Raw genomic sequence first — 12,827 nt, 5'->3', positions numbered from 1 at the left:
GTATGTATTGCTTATTGGGGTGATACAGCCTTGTATGCATTGGTGATAATTTACTATCTAGGGTAGCAAATAGCCTCTTCTAAATGGTGTATTTGTAAACAGCTTGTTAAGCTCCACTTCTTTATCAAAACTACTGGAAAGAGGGAGTCCTTATCATGTGCATAAGACAAGGAGTTGTCACTACCCATGGCAGTTAATGGCCTTGCTGCTGACATGGCCCTTCGTGATGGGAAACACACTTCACTGCTTCTTCACTTTGATTGTCTGGCTCTACGCTGAAGCTGGAGAGAATTACACAGAGCCACTTGACACTTCCATTCCCCCAGGTCCTAATTGTGTGAACAGGCAATTCCCATCCTACAGGCAGTTGTGCCAGTCCCTGGGTTTGTTTCACTCCAGCAACATTTGGTACACTTCAGTCAGAAAGTGGTAGGGCAGTTGTTCCTTTCCTCAGGCTGTTTTGGACTCCAGAGTCACACCTTGCAATTTCAGGAAGCAGAAATGCAACTTTATGGCTAGTCTGATTTTCAGTCAAGCTGACCATTAGCTGTGGCTGCACACCCAAACATCCCCAGATAATAGAGGATAATAGTGATTGAAATAACATCTGAACTGAAGGAATGCTTCTGTGGGTAAAGAATGCTTGAGTAAAGAGTGCCTCCAGGCCAAGTTTGGATCATGGATCTCCTACTTCATCTGCCTTAATGTGCAAAATTAACAGAAAGTCTAACAGCTAATCAGTGGTTCTAGCCTCTACATCTGCTATTGAGCTAATTGATTGCTAAGCCAGGTCTGGGTTACCCTTTTGGACAGGAAATAAAACACTCTAGGCATATGAAAGTTACTGTAGATCTTTATTGAAAAAGATTTTGTCTCTCTAACCAGAACAACCCAGAAAGAAATTCTGAAACAGTTCATCATTGTTTTATATTCACACACAGAATTTACATACATTGGAGTGAAAGAAATTTAAAAGCAATGTTAGCAACCACAGGCTTTATTCACAACTGCATTACCCCAGTTTTAGCTACTGAATGTGTTTGCACTTATAAAACTGGAGTAAGCAGTGGTGAAATAAGCTCCTTCTAATTAATTTCTTTGCTGGGTTTTTCTGCAAATGTAAGCCACTAATTTCCATGCACCTGAACTACTGCTATTTTCAAACAGCTTTATGATCACTTACATGATCTATTGATTATATCTTCCAAATTTGTCAATATTAAATAACAGAACACGCTTTCAAAGTCCTCAAGACTTTCATCCTGAGCTTGCAAACCTCACTCAGGCATAAAGTGTAAGGTCACTTGACATACTGCCTGGGTGGCAACAGGAGTGCTGGACACCAGGTAATAAAGAGTGCAATAAGTTATTTTGCAGTTAGTCTTGCAAATAATAAAATCACCTGAGGATCCTGGGCTTTAGAAAGCAGAAAAACCCAGAGAAATTGTGTTCACCAAAGAGACCCCTGTTTATTATGATAACAATAAAGAGAGCTAGAAAAGGATATCTCCTGCAAATATATTTGCCTGTGGCATGGCACTCCTGAACATCAGCAATAATATTTACAGTTGCAATAGAGGACAAAGTAAAGCTACTCATCTTGCAGGAAAGAAAATCAGAAAGCTCTAAAGAAAATGTGTGTACCTGTGGGCCTGCGATGTTACAGCACAGAGAAATGTTCCATAGCAGTAAGGCACAAGAGAAGTTACTAAGGTTCTCTGGCTCAGCATGACGTCACTGACTTCACACTCAAATGCTACAGAACGAGTTATACCTTTGTGTGAACTCAAGTGTTTCATCTAGGCTACTTCATGTTGCTCTGTAAATAGGGATGTCTGACTGCACTGACGTTTATTTCAGCTGTATTGACTTTCTGTCTTTAGACTAATGCACCTACCAGCACCAGTAGAACAAAACTGCATTTTATATTTTTCTATTTTCCAAAGGAACAGTTCAATTTAGGAAAGAAAAATGTCAACTTAGACCCCAAAAATGTTTTCCAGTGGCCCAGATCAGGTAGAGGTTCCTCCACAGACAGGGAGGCACACACACACAAGGCATTTACACTGAGCTCTGAAAAGCAGTCCTACTGAGCTAGGTCTTGTCAGTACTCAGAGGTAAGTGTACCTTCAACAAATGCTACAGTTGGCCATGGCTACACTATTCTACTTCAGTTTGAGACCATGCCTTATGTGTGAGGATGAAAGTGACCTTGTGCTGATGCTGGGCACAAGAATTATACAATACCAAAAGCCTGCCTGGGAGAGGTAGCAGGAACTGTAACAGCAGAGAAGTCTTGTGCTAAGCCTCAGGACAAAGCAAGTTTCACACAACACACAAGTCATGGTGTGCTAAAGGTGGATTCCAAAATCACAAGTAAACTTCCCACCCCCAAGCCTGCTTTTCCTCTGTACTCAAAATTCACCGTGGTGCCAGATGGAGTATTGAGTAGGTGAGGATCAGGCCCCAGATGCACAAATTAAAGCCCTTCAACAGAGAGAGCATGGTTTAAAACATACGTATCATTGTCTTCATCTTCTAGAAGTAGCTTCTCAATGGGCAGTGTGCTGATGACTCGTCTGGCATCCTCCAGCTCCTGCGGGGCTGGTTCAGGAATGGAGATGGGCAAGGGCACAAACTGTGGCCCAGAAAGTGTGGAAGAAGCTGTCTGGTACTGCAAAGTGGAGGCTGGCAGTGCAGAGAGGGGCTGAGCCCATGGGAAGTATGTGAGAGGCGGCTGCTGATCCGTCACCTCAAGCTGAGGCACTACAGCGGGGGTGGTACTTCGGGGCTGTTAAAATGGAAGGGAAATAAAACAAAATAAACCCATTGGCAATAAGGAGCAGAGGAAGGACCCAAACCCAGAAACTAAGGATGCTTGGTCTCGCTTTTAACATCCCTTTTCCTGTCTCTCTGGGTGAAGTGTTACATTGAGTGTGAGTTTTCCCACGCTGGCTCCCATGAGAGCAGTGGCTTGTGGGTGTCCCAGGTGCTTGCTGCCAGTAGCTCACAGTCATGTCAAGTTCCCTCTAGCTTTCTGTTCCCATTCCCACCCTCACTGTAAGCCCATGAGACAGTTACACCCAGTGCTGAAAACTGCATACTTTGACAGTCTCTCTCCCAGCTTGAACGCATGGCCGCAACTTTGCTGCCACAAGACTGAAGGTGGCTTATTCTGGCCTCTGCAGTAGTCTAACCTGACCAGCCCCTGTCAGCCAAGGCAGAGCCATATTTGAAATGATAGCGAAGGCACAGGACACAGGCATGTACCTTGGCTGATTTGGTGTCAGCTGCAATCACTGAACTAGAACACTGAAAGGAAAATAAGCCGCTTGAGTTCTACTGAAACAGAATTTTCTGTCCTTATCCTCTAAGGAAGGGCAAATCATCTTGGGTCAGATTTTGTCCAGCCTGAAACCAAATATTCTGCTCTGTTGATGTGCTGTTTTGGCCTTGTTTGGAATTAAATAACGATACTGCTTGATACCCTGGATACTGCTTAGGACTGTGCCCTAATCCTTGTTCAACGACTTATTGACTATAATGTGCATCCACTCCGTGAACTACTTTAATTCTGCTTCCTCAGCTATTCCAAATCCAAGCAGAAGAACAGCTCAAGTTGGAAGTGATGACAAGAGTAAATGTAATATTCCCTGTTATTACCCTTGAGCTGCAAACAGTACTCTCCTACCGTAAATAACTGTTAACAGACCTGAAAAAACTCAGGGCAATGGTAGTCCTGCTGCTGACTTGATGAGAGATGACTCATTCCCAGGACAACAGCAAAGAACAGTGTATGTGTTAGTAACATGGAAAGTCTGGAGGAGTGCAAAGGGCTGGGGAAACGGCAGTGAAGTATGCCCTATTTCATTGCAACCACAACAAAAAGTTGTGGAAAAACTCCTGCTCAAACAACACTCATGTCCACAATGCAGACAGAGCCACTGCTAGAACAACTATGTAGCATGGATGCAAAGACACACAACATTATAGTAATTAAATAAATTAACTAGTTACATGCTGCAGTCCCCATGGCTCTCACTAGAAGGTGGGGAATTGCTGTCATTTGTACCTAGGTATTTTAGACTTACTGCAAAATTGGTGATCAATGGTTGAGAAGCGTAAGTCAGAACAGATGAAGGTCCAACCAGCGTGTAACTGGGACACATAGGCTGAACATACATATCTGCTGTGTACGGGCAGCCAACTGCTTCGTGGGGCACATAATCAGGGTAAGTGGTCCACTGAGTTAGAGGCTGTAAGGATGAGGGAGAGGGCTGGGGGATCCAGCCAGAACAGAGTGGTCCTTCATCTGTGACTGGCAATGCAGAGGCAGCAACATCCATATCAGTGCAAGGCTGGCCTAAAAAAAAACAGGAGAGGATTAAAACCCAGTTCAGCATAGCCTTCCCTGCAGCAGGGCTGACAAACACTTAGAAAGTCAGGGGAACATTACCCATTGGTGAATAGGAAGGAAGAGGCTGGTGGGGCAAAACAACCTAGAAGAGAGGAAAAAAATATTCAGAGATGAACAGCATAAGCATTAAATTCAACCCCCTCTGAGAAGCACTGAGTGACAAAGCATATTAGCTATTATCAGACGATTATCAGCTACCACTTCAGCATCAGTGCCTGAATACCTGCCTCTATAGAATTTAAACCTTGTGTTGCAGAGGGAATTCCTCTTCAGAGAGCAGGCAGTCAATATCCTTCCTCCTGATACAGATAGATAGAGGTAGGCTGAAACTAAGAAGCAGATAGCCAAGGATGGCTCTGGCTTGTCTCTTTTTGTGCTCTTGAACAAGCTGCTTCTAAGCCACTTTCTGTTCTAGGAGTTAGATCCTGCCAAGTGCAAAACGCTTTCACTTTTCCATTAGGTCAATGCTGATCAAAGGTGTTCAGCACCCTAAAAGCACTCCACCTAAAGATACGTTTAGTAGTATCTCCAGGTAACATGAGGATGCACTGCCTTCAAAATGCTTTAGAGAAGCAAAGATTTCTTCCATTGCCAAAGCATTGCCAGCTCATGCCAGACCTGGTCAGTCATTGAGTGTCTGAGGAAGAACTTTCTGCTTGTGTTTTTTTCTCCTACCGTTGTAGCTGCCGTTGCACTGGCGTTATGAACATTGCCCCGTTTCCTTTTCAAAAGCTCCTTCACTGGCTCTTTGACACGGACACCTTGGTAGGGGCGAGGTTGCGGCTGCTGTTCTGGAGCAGAAGCTGAGAACAAAAATACAAATGCAGGTGGCTTTTATTTTCCTTTCCTGCCATTCCCAGAGGCTCTGCTCGTCTGTGGGCTGCACTAGTCAAGTTGGCTGGAGTCTGGGTTCATAAACATCTTATTCCTTAACTAAAGGTGTCTTTTGGCCCATACATGACATCAGGCAGCATAGGCGTTCTCTCTGCCATTGCTGCTTGGATGCTGTGATCACACAGGCGGATCATGAGGACGACCTAACCTGAAATAAGCAGGCTTGCAGTTCCCTCCGGTCACTAATCTGCAGTGCAGTGATTTACATCCATGAGAAGGACAAATCAGATTGAGCATATCCAACAGAGGTATAATACAGATGGGTTAATAGATATCAAGCCTATGATATATGTAATTTCTGGCAGGTAGATAAAAAAATAATTGGATAATCAAGAGAAATACATTATATTCTGTACTAGACACAACCCGTCAATACAACCCCAATTAGAAAAACATCCTTGTTTGGGAAGCCATGTAACTCATCACTAGTTTGACAGGCATACCTCATAGCTTTGAGAACAGCCAGTTATATTTAAGTGTCATCCTGGACCAGAGTCACGTTTCTGTTCCAGAGCTACGTTTCTGTTCCAGAGCTTTGCTCCTCACCTAGCCACGGGGGTTATAACTTGGTGAGCTGGAATGTGACACAGCTTCACAAACAATTATATTAACACATCCCAGAGCTTACACCCATAGACTATGATCTGTTTTAAAAAGTAAAGCTTATGACCAGTTAAGCAGGCCTATCATGAAGTCCTGCAACAAGTGAAAGTAGAGGAAACACAGTTCTTTATAAGCCAGTATTATCAACCCATATTTTACATTAAGTATTTGGAGGCAATTGACAGCAGAAGGAAACCATAGAATATGAAAGCTTGGGGAGGGCCAATATTTGTAAAGCCACTGATAACACTAGTAGCTACCTAGCCCTTTTTACTGCACTTTAATTTGTAAATATTCCAATTGATAAGATTCCATTTCTCAAGATCACCACTGGCCTTTGGTTTCATGAAGTACAGGTGGATAACCAGCTCAAATCTTGAGATATTATTCCACTTAGGAAGCATTTATTCAGATTTACATTCTGTGCTTCACATCACAGAACAATATGAATCATTTTACTTATGATCATCTCTCACAGTTACATGCACTTGTATGCACACTGAGATGTTTCTCTAACACCTTTCTGGGGAGTGAAAAACTGAGACTAAATACAGACGTTTTAAGTCAACATCAGTATCTTGATTAGCCATTATAAATACTTTTGGTACCAGACAGCACTGTATTTGTGTGTTGAACTTTTGTCTTTGTTACATTTTATGCATATTGGGAAAATACTCTGTTTTAAAGTAGCAGCTGAAGATAAGATGATTTTTCAGCCTTTGCCTGGTCCACATTTGCTTTCTGTGGACATTCTTTGTGGGACTTAAATTGGATTACTTGCATTCTCATGAATCCTGTGGCTTTGGAAATGCAGTTAAAAAGAATCAAGGTCACTTTTATTCTGCATACAAGCATCCACGAGGGCTTTTAATACAGTTGACATTTTGCTTTTTAAATCTAATTTGTATAAATTTATCTGAGTGCAAACAATAGACAGTGCTAAAAAGTGCCATGGTATGAGGTGCACTGAGAATGCTGAGAAGGAGCTAATACTAAACAGGAGGTCTGAAATACAGACGATCACTAAAATGCTTTATTCGTTTTAGAAGAGATATATTTACATTTGGAAATTATTTATTTGTACTTTACTTTTCAGGGTCAGACATTGCTGCTGCTCTTTATGCTGTGTGAAACATCAACTTTGCCAAAGCAAATATGAGCTCTGCTATAGACTGCATGAGAAGCAGAACTGTACCTCTTGGGTAGTATCTTATCCCTGAGTCATCACACCAATCTGAAAGGGCCTCCTTGCAGAATTAGGGTGGGGAAGGATAGTAGTTTCTGGCTCCATGTTTGGGGGAAGGGAAAGAAGAAATTTACTGTAAAAGCTGACAAATATACCTATTGAGGGTTTCCGGTGTAAGCAGAGTAACCCCCAAAAAAGAGAAAAAAGAAAAAAACCCCAAAGTCTGCAGAACATATTTCAGTTCCCCCAAGCTGACCTACAGAAATAAAAATAATGCTAGCACAGCTGCTTTTCCACTCTTCAAGTGTACACCAGGTCTGAGCATTACAGACAAACCACAGCAAAATTGCTTTTGTCTTCAGGGTACAATTCCTCACAAAGCAAAAGAAATATGATCATTTAAAAGCAATTTGAGAAAGAATGACAATTAAAATATCCTCAGTAAAGGAAGTACCTGGATTTAGTAGTCTCCAACTCCTTATACCAAGGTTGTCTTAATAAGCTATGAAGCCTACTTTGGTCCAAGTTTCAATTATATGTTTATTTAAATAATGACCTGCAAATGCACCATGGTCTGCGTGCCCAAATTCCATTGGAACAAATGAAAGCAACAGAACACCTGGGCTCCAGTGCTCAAGTACCCACTATGTTCTGGCTTGTCTCATGCAATTCAAGGACCATAAAACAGCCATATGCTGTTTCTTAATAGGCACTGGATCTTGATTTGCAACTGAAGTTTGAGCAGTATGAAGCATCATCAGTCAAGGAAAAAAGGAAAGAATCTAATCCAGCCAATACAAAACTTTGTAATAGTTTCTACTTGTAAATATATTCTGGATCACTGCAATGTTTTTATCAGGTTGCCTTACACATTTATAGTGTGTGTATAGGCTCGGGCTCCTTTCATCAATGTTATCACTTGCTGTATTTGTAGAACATCGACAAAAGCCCAGCACAAACTTTGAAGACCATTGAGTAATCTTTCAAAGCAGCTGGATAACACAACAGCTAATGAAAAGGTACCCGATGCAGTCCCCACCAACTCTAAGTGACAACAGAAGTCCCATAATGTTTGATCCCAAACTGCTCTGCAATTCAGACTGAAAACTTCCAGACTGCACAGACAAGCTCGAAGGTTGTCAGTTTTAGTGGACCCTGGATGAAGATTTGACAACTCTATTAGCTCTGTTGTTGAGGTCAGCACACTCATCTCTCTGCATTGATTATCCCTTTGCCAACTGGTTTGCACCTAGGAAAAAACAATTTTTCCTTCCGAGGCCAAGTTGTGCTGAACGTGGCAGACACAGCCAATGGTGATCCTGCTGTCTCTTTTGGGAAGCAGCTCCAACCCAGCTCATGGGCTGACAAGAGCTTCAGGAACATGCTTCACAAGACCCCTTGCCCAAGGTGAGCAAAATGCTGAGCAGTCCAGTGTGGTAATCCTATAAACCCTGGCCTACAGTTGTTTGTGCTGTGGAGAACCTGAGAGCTGTCCAGAGATTCTAGTGAGCAGTCAACACTATCCCTTTTTTTCATGATAGTTTTCATCCTCAGATTTTTTGTCAGTACAGTATCTATATGCAGTCTTTTTAGATATACTTTCTTTTTAATAGCATCCATGAAATGCTGGTCTGAGTAAAAGATCAGGCAGGGAAAGCATACCAAGGCATTGCCAAGTATTTAAAGCAAGAAACTTCAAAATGCATCTTCCTCTACATTTTTATTTAACCATTGCTGAAGTTGGAAGGAAGGGTAATGGCAAAACAGCTGTTGGAAGACTGCAAGTGTTGAAGCGTGACAAGTTTCAGATCACTAAACTTCATGTTAGCACCACTGGCCTTCACACACACATGAACTGCAGATCAGTTGAAACCTTCATCCTTTCAAACAAGTCAGAATCATTTCCCATCAGGCAATTTTCGGTTTGAAATACACTGCTAATCTTTAAGAGTTTGCAGGACTACCTGCCTGCAGCAGCAAATGACACACTTGTCACTGTGTCAGAAGATTTACTGTTTCTTTGCTCACACACTGACATGTGATATGCTTATCGATTGATTAGTGTTAACAGTGCAAATATTTTTCTTTTTTTCTTCTTTCACCTCCAGTATAATAAAAAATGGAAAGGAAACACAATCGAAAAGCTTTCCTTATTTGCAGTAATGCCAAAAAGCAAGCAGCAACTCTTGAATAACACGAAAAAGTTAGATTTCAATTAACAAACTCTTGAGTTTCTGGCTTGGATCCTGAACACCAACTTACATTAGGCAGCTGCTGACATTTTTATCGTACATGGTGAACTTTGGCTAATAAAAGGGAAAAGTGGCCTAACTTTGTATGCCCTACTTGGGTGATTAGCCTCTGATCAAACCTACAATACGACATAGAATCATAGAATAGTTAGGGTTGGAAAGGACCTTAAGATCATCTAGTTCCAAACCCCCTGCCATGGGCAGGGACACCTCACACTAAACTATGGCACCCAAGGCCTCATCCAACCTGGTCTTGAACACTGCCAGGGATGGAGCATTCACAGCCTCCCTGGGCAACCTATTCCAGTGCCTCACCACCCTAACAGGAAAGAATTTCCTCCTTATATCCAATCTAAAAATCAATGCTCACTTAAAATATTTCAGCATGGTTGTCTGCATTTTACATTGCCTTCAGATACAGAGTCCTCCAACAATATATTTATATATATTTTTCAAGTGTTAAAGCTAGTAAAGTTATTTTAGGTCTGTTACTGCTTTGGAAATTAATCGTCTGATTAGATGATCAGTTCCGACATCAGAACTGAGACTGCTGCTTTTGTGATATGGATAATGTTGGATAGTACATCATAGATCACAGTGGAAAAGTGGTTTTATATAATGTAGCTCTTAAGAGCTAGGCAGGCAATCCTTTGTATGAGAACTATTTAAGCAGCTGCCCTTGTATTTACATCCAGCCTACCTAGCCATTCATAGTAGCTGATCAGCAAGCAAAGACAAGGAAATCTAAGTCCAATTCTTAGCTCTGCCAGGATCCCTGTACAAAGTTGAGGGAAGGGTCACCCAATTGGTAGATCTCCAAAGATATTTGGCTGCCCAAGGGTAAGTGCTTTGATAGAACTGTCAAAAGTACTTTTCAGTGCTTCTAGAAATCCCTGCACAGGAGCATCTGCAGTCCTTAGGCAGTTAGATTCCCCTTGAAACCTCAGAATGTTAAAAATCTATACAATCAGGAGAAAAAAAAACACAGTTCTTATTCCTTTTGGCTTTCTTGCGTTTGTATTGTCCTTATGATAACAACTTGCCTGTTCCCAAAGGAGTATTTAGATGGTGCTGCAAAGGTAATCCAACTGCAGCCATTCCCATGGCAACAGGCGGAACTTGGATGCTTTGACTCTAATCACAACACCAGTACCTGTTTATGCAAGGCAGTAAGTAGAGTAATATTTGTTCAGGTCTCTGTGGTCACTTCAAGCATTGCCATCCAGCTGGGAGGCTTAAAGTGCACTGCAGAATGAAGGTCAGAGGGACCAGAATCTCTGGTCATCTCATAACCAGAGACTAGTTGCTTGGAGCAGTTATAAAATGGATATACCCTGGAGGATGCTGAGCACTAGGGATGAAGAACCTGAATTACTCCGTATCATTTCACTCTCTGGAATCTTGGACAGTTAAATGAATTTCAGTGCTTGCTTTCCCTACCTTGGACTTACCACAAAGCAGAGACAAGAAAGATGACTGTTTTTTCACTCTTAACATATTGAAGGAAACTGTGTAACTAGCCAGCAAATAAGGTCAGGGCTTCACACTGTGAAGTGACCCATCTGAAGCTCATGTCCTTAGAAAAAAAAAAATTAGTTATTTCTACCAAGACCCACCTTAGTGAGTTGTGTTGGTCATAAAAGGGCCTGGTGGCTAGTCAATACCAAGTCCCTTGTACCTGCCCTAAAGTGACTAATACAGACCCGAATCATACATTTTCAGACTGGCCCTCATAATGCCATGCTGCGCTCAGACACAAAATCACATATGGGTACAGCATTGCCAAATAAAACATGAAACAACTCAGAAAACGTTTGTCCATATCCCATTAGGCTATTGCTTGCTTCATTATCTTGTCAATAGCTTTGCCATTTGAAATGATGTCTTTCAAGGCCCCGGGTTTGCATGTTATGGCCCATCTTCTGTGTGATTCTGCAAATGAGCATGCAGCTCTTTTTGTGCATCTGACACATTCCAAATCTCCTTTGAAGTGTTACCATTATTTTTTGTAGGCAACCCCGACAAGGAAAACTGGACAGGAGCGGATTATTGTCTGTTCTGTTTGTCACACTATGGGTGGGTATTTCAATGAGGATTTAGTTAAATGCAAAGCACTAAACAAACATCTGCAGAGAATCTGCCCTACAATAAACAAGAGAACTCAGAGCATGAGTGAAAGAGCCGAGTGATGGTTCATTGCTCAGCACAAGGAAATAAACTCAGTAGATTTCTGAGCATAATTAAATCAATAGACTAAACATTTCACTTACTTACCAACAACTCAGTATAGCATTTGTCTGGGTCTTTCTAGTCTCTCTCATAGCATTGGAGCTACCCAAGCCAGTAGTTTATTTCAGAATTATGCCAAGTATCTTTATTTTGATAAAGATACCTTTGACCACTTGCAGATTGGCAAACAAAATGTTAACTTTTTATTTATCCACCTGGATAACACAAATCAAGGGGAGATCTGGAGGCATATGGAAAACAAGATAAAAGACTGACTGGCAATCTCTGCTGCTTTGATTATTCTATCACACACACCCCACCAATGAACACACACACACAGAAGCAAGCAAAGAGTTTCTAAGGGTCAAATAAGACCTGGATGCACCAGCCATGTAGCAGTGAGGGCTATAAAATCTATCTGCTTCAGAAGAAGAGAGCCCCTATTATGAAGGGGAAGCTGAGATAGAAAGTATCTTAACCATAAGTCTCACCCGCATGTCCTAATTCCTCCCAGCCCATAATACTCTTTCCATTTTAGTAATACAAGTTTTCCACTTAATTGCTTATGTGGTCATCTGTAGAGCCTGACACCTGCTTTGTAAAGCATGGATGGGCTCAACTTTCATACTATCCATCTTTCCTAGTGGGGTTTTACCAAAATTAAAACTCAAGGGGCAGTATATTGCAGTTTCACCTCTCAGTCTCATTACCTGATACTTTCAGAAAGGCTGTACAGAGCCTCACATCTGTTGCGGGCAGAAGAAGCTTTATGCACTCAAAAAGCATTTGGGAAGGGGTTTTCAAAGGTGCAAATTCACATGTCTCAGTTGCACGGGAATCCAAGCACACCTAGCCAAAAGCATCGTCTAAAGGTGAAACTCTTGCCGAATTTCAGCCTCTCATAACAGAAACCAGTTGTATGAAAGGTAAACTCATTTGCTTTCACAATACAACATGAAGTAACTATCTGCACAGAGACCTGTAAAAGGAAAGTAGCCGGTGCTGCCCATTAGATACTCTCCATCCCTGAAGGGCTGCCCGCCTGCAGAGCAGGCCTGCTTCCATTCAGCAGAATCCTGCCAAAAGCTGGGAAGCCCCAGCCAGTCACTTCGCTCCTGCAGTGGGAGGGGATGCTTTCAGGCTGAGACACTCGCTGGGGTTTTGCTGAGCGGAAGCTCTGGGCCCCACTCCTGCAAAGCAGCGCACTGTGCCGTGACCCTGAGGGATCATTTCCAGTGCACAGGGC

The 12,827-nt window shown here is 42.1% G+C and overlaps 1 protein-coding gene across 1 annotated transcript in view; it reads right to left on the bottom strand.

The window, feature by feature from the left end:
• Window positions 1–837: 837 nt before the first annotated feature.
• The window catches only part of POU2AF1 (POU class 2 homeobox associating factor 1), a 43,695-nt gene continuing 31,705 nt past the window's right edge, over window positions 838–12,827 (bottom strand). Inside the window, exons 2-5 of the mRNA XM_057431970.1 lie at window positions 5,093–5,220; window positions 4,457–4,499; window positions 4,092–4,363; window positions 838–2,791 (exon numbers count right to left, since the gene is read on the bottom strand). Of these exons, the coding sequence (XP_057287953.1) occupies window positions 2,480–2,791; window positions 4,092–4,363; window positions 4,457–4,499; window positions 5,093–5,220 (755 nt within the window). The 3' untranslated portion in view covers window positions 838–2,479. The remainder of the gene's footprint in view (window positions 2,792–4,091; window positions 4,364–4,456; window positions 4,500–5,092; window positions 5,221–12,827) is intronic.

Source organism: Pezoporus wallicus, unplaced genomic scaffold (genome assembly GCF_028554395.1).
Source record: "Pezoporus wallicus isolate ANWC-B61680 ecotype Strahan unplaced genomic scaffold, APGP_CSIRO_Pwel_v1 scaffold_8769, whole genome shotgun sequence".
NCBI lineage: Eukaryota > Metazoa > Chordata > Aves > Psittaciformes > Psittacidae > Pezoporus > Pezoporus wallicus.
Note: the sequence above shows the minus strand (reverse complement) of the source record. Positions and strands in the feature narration are given on the sequence as shown.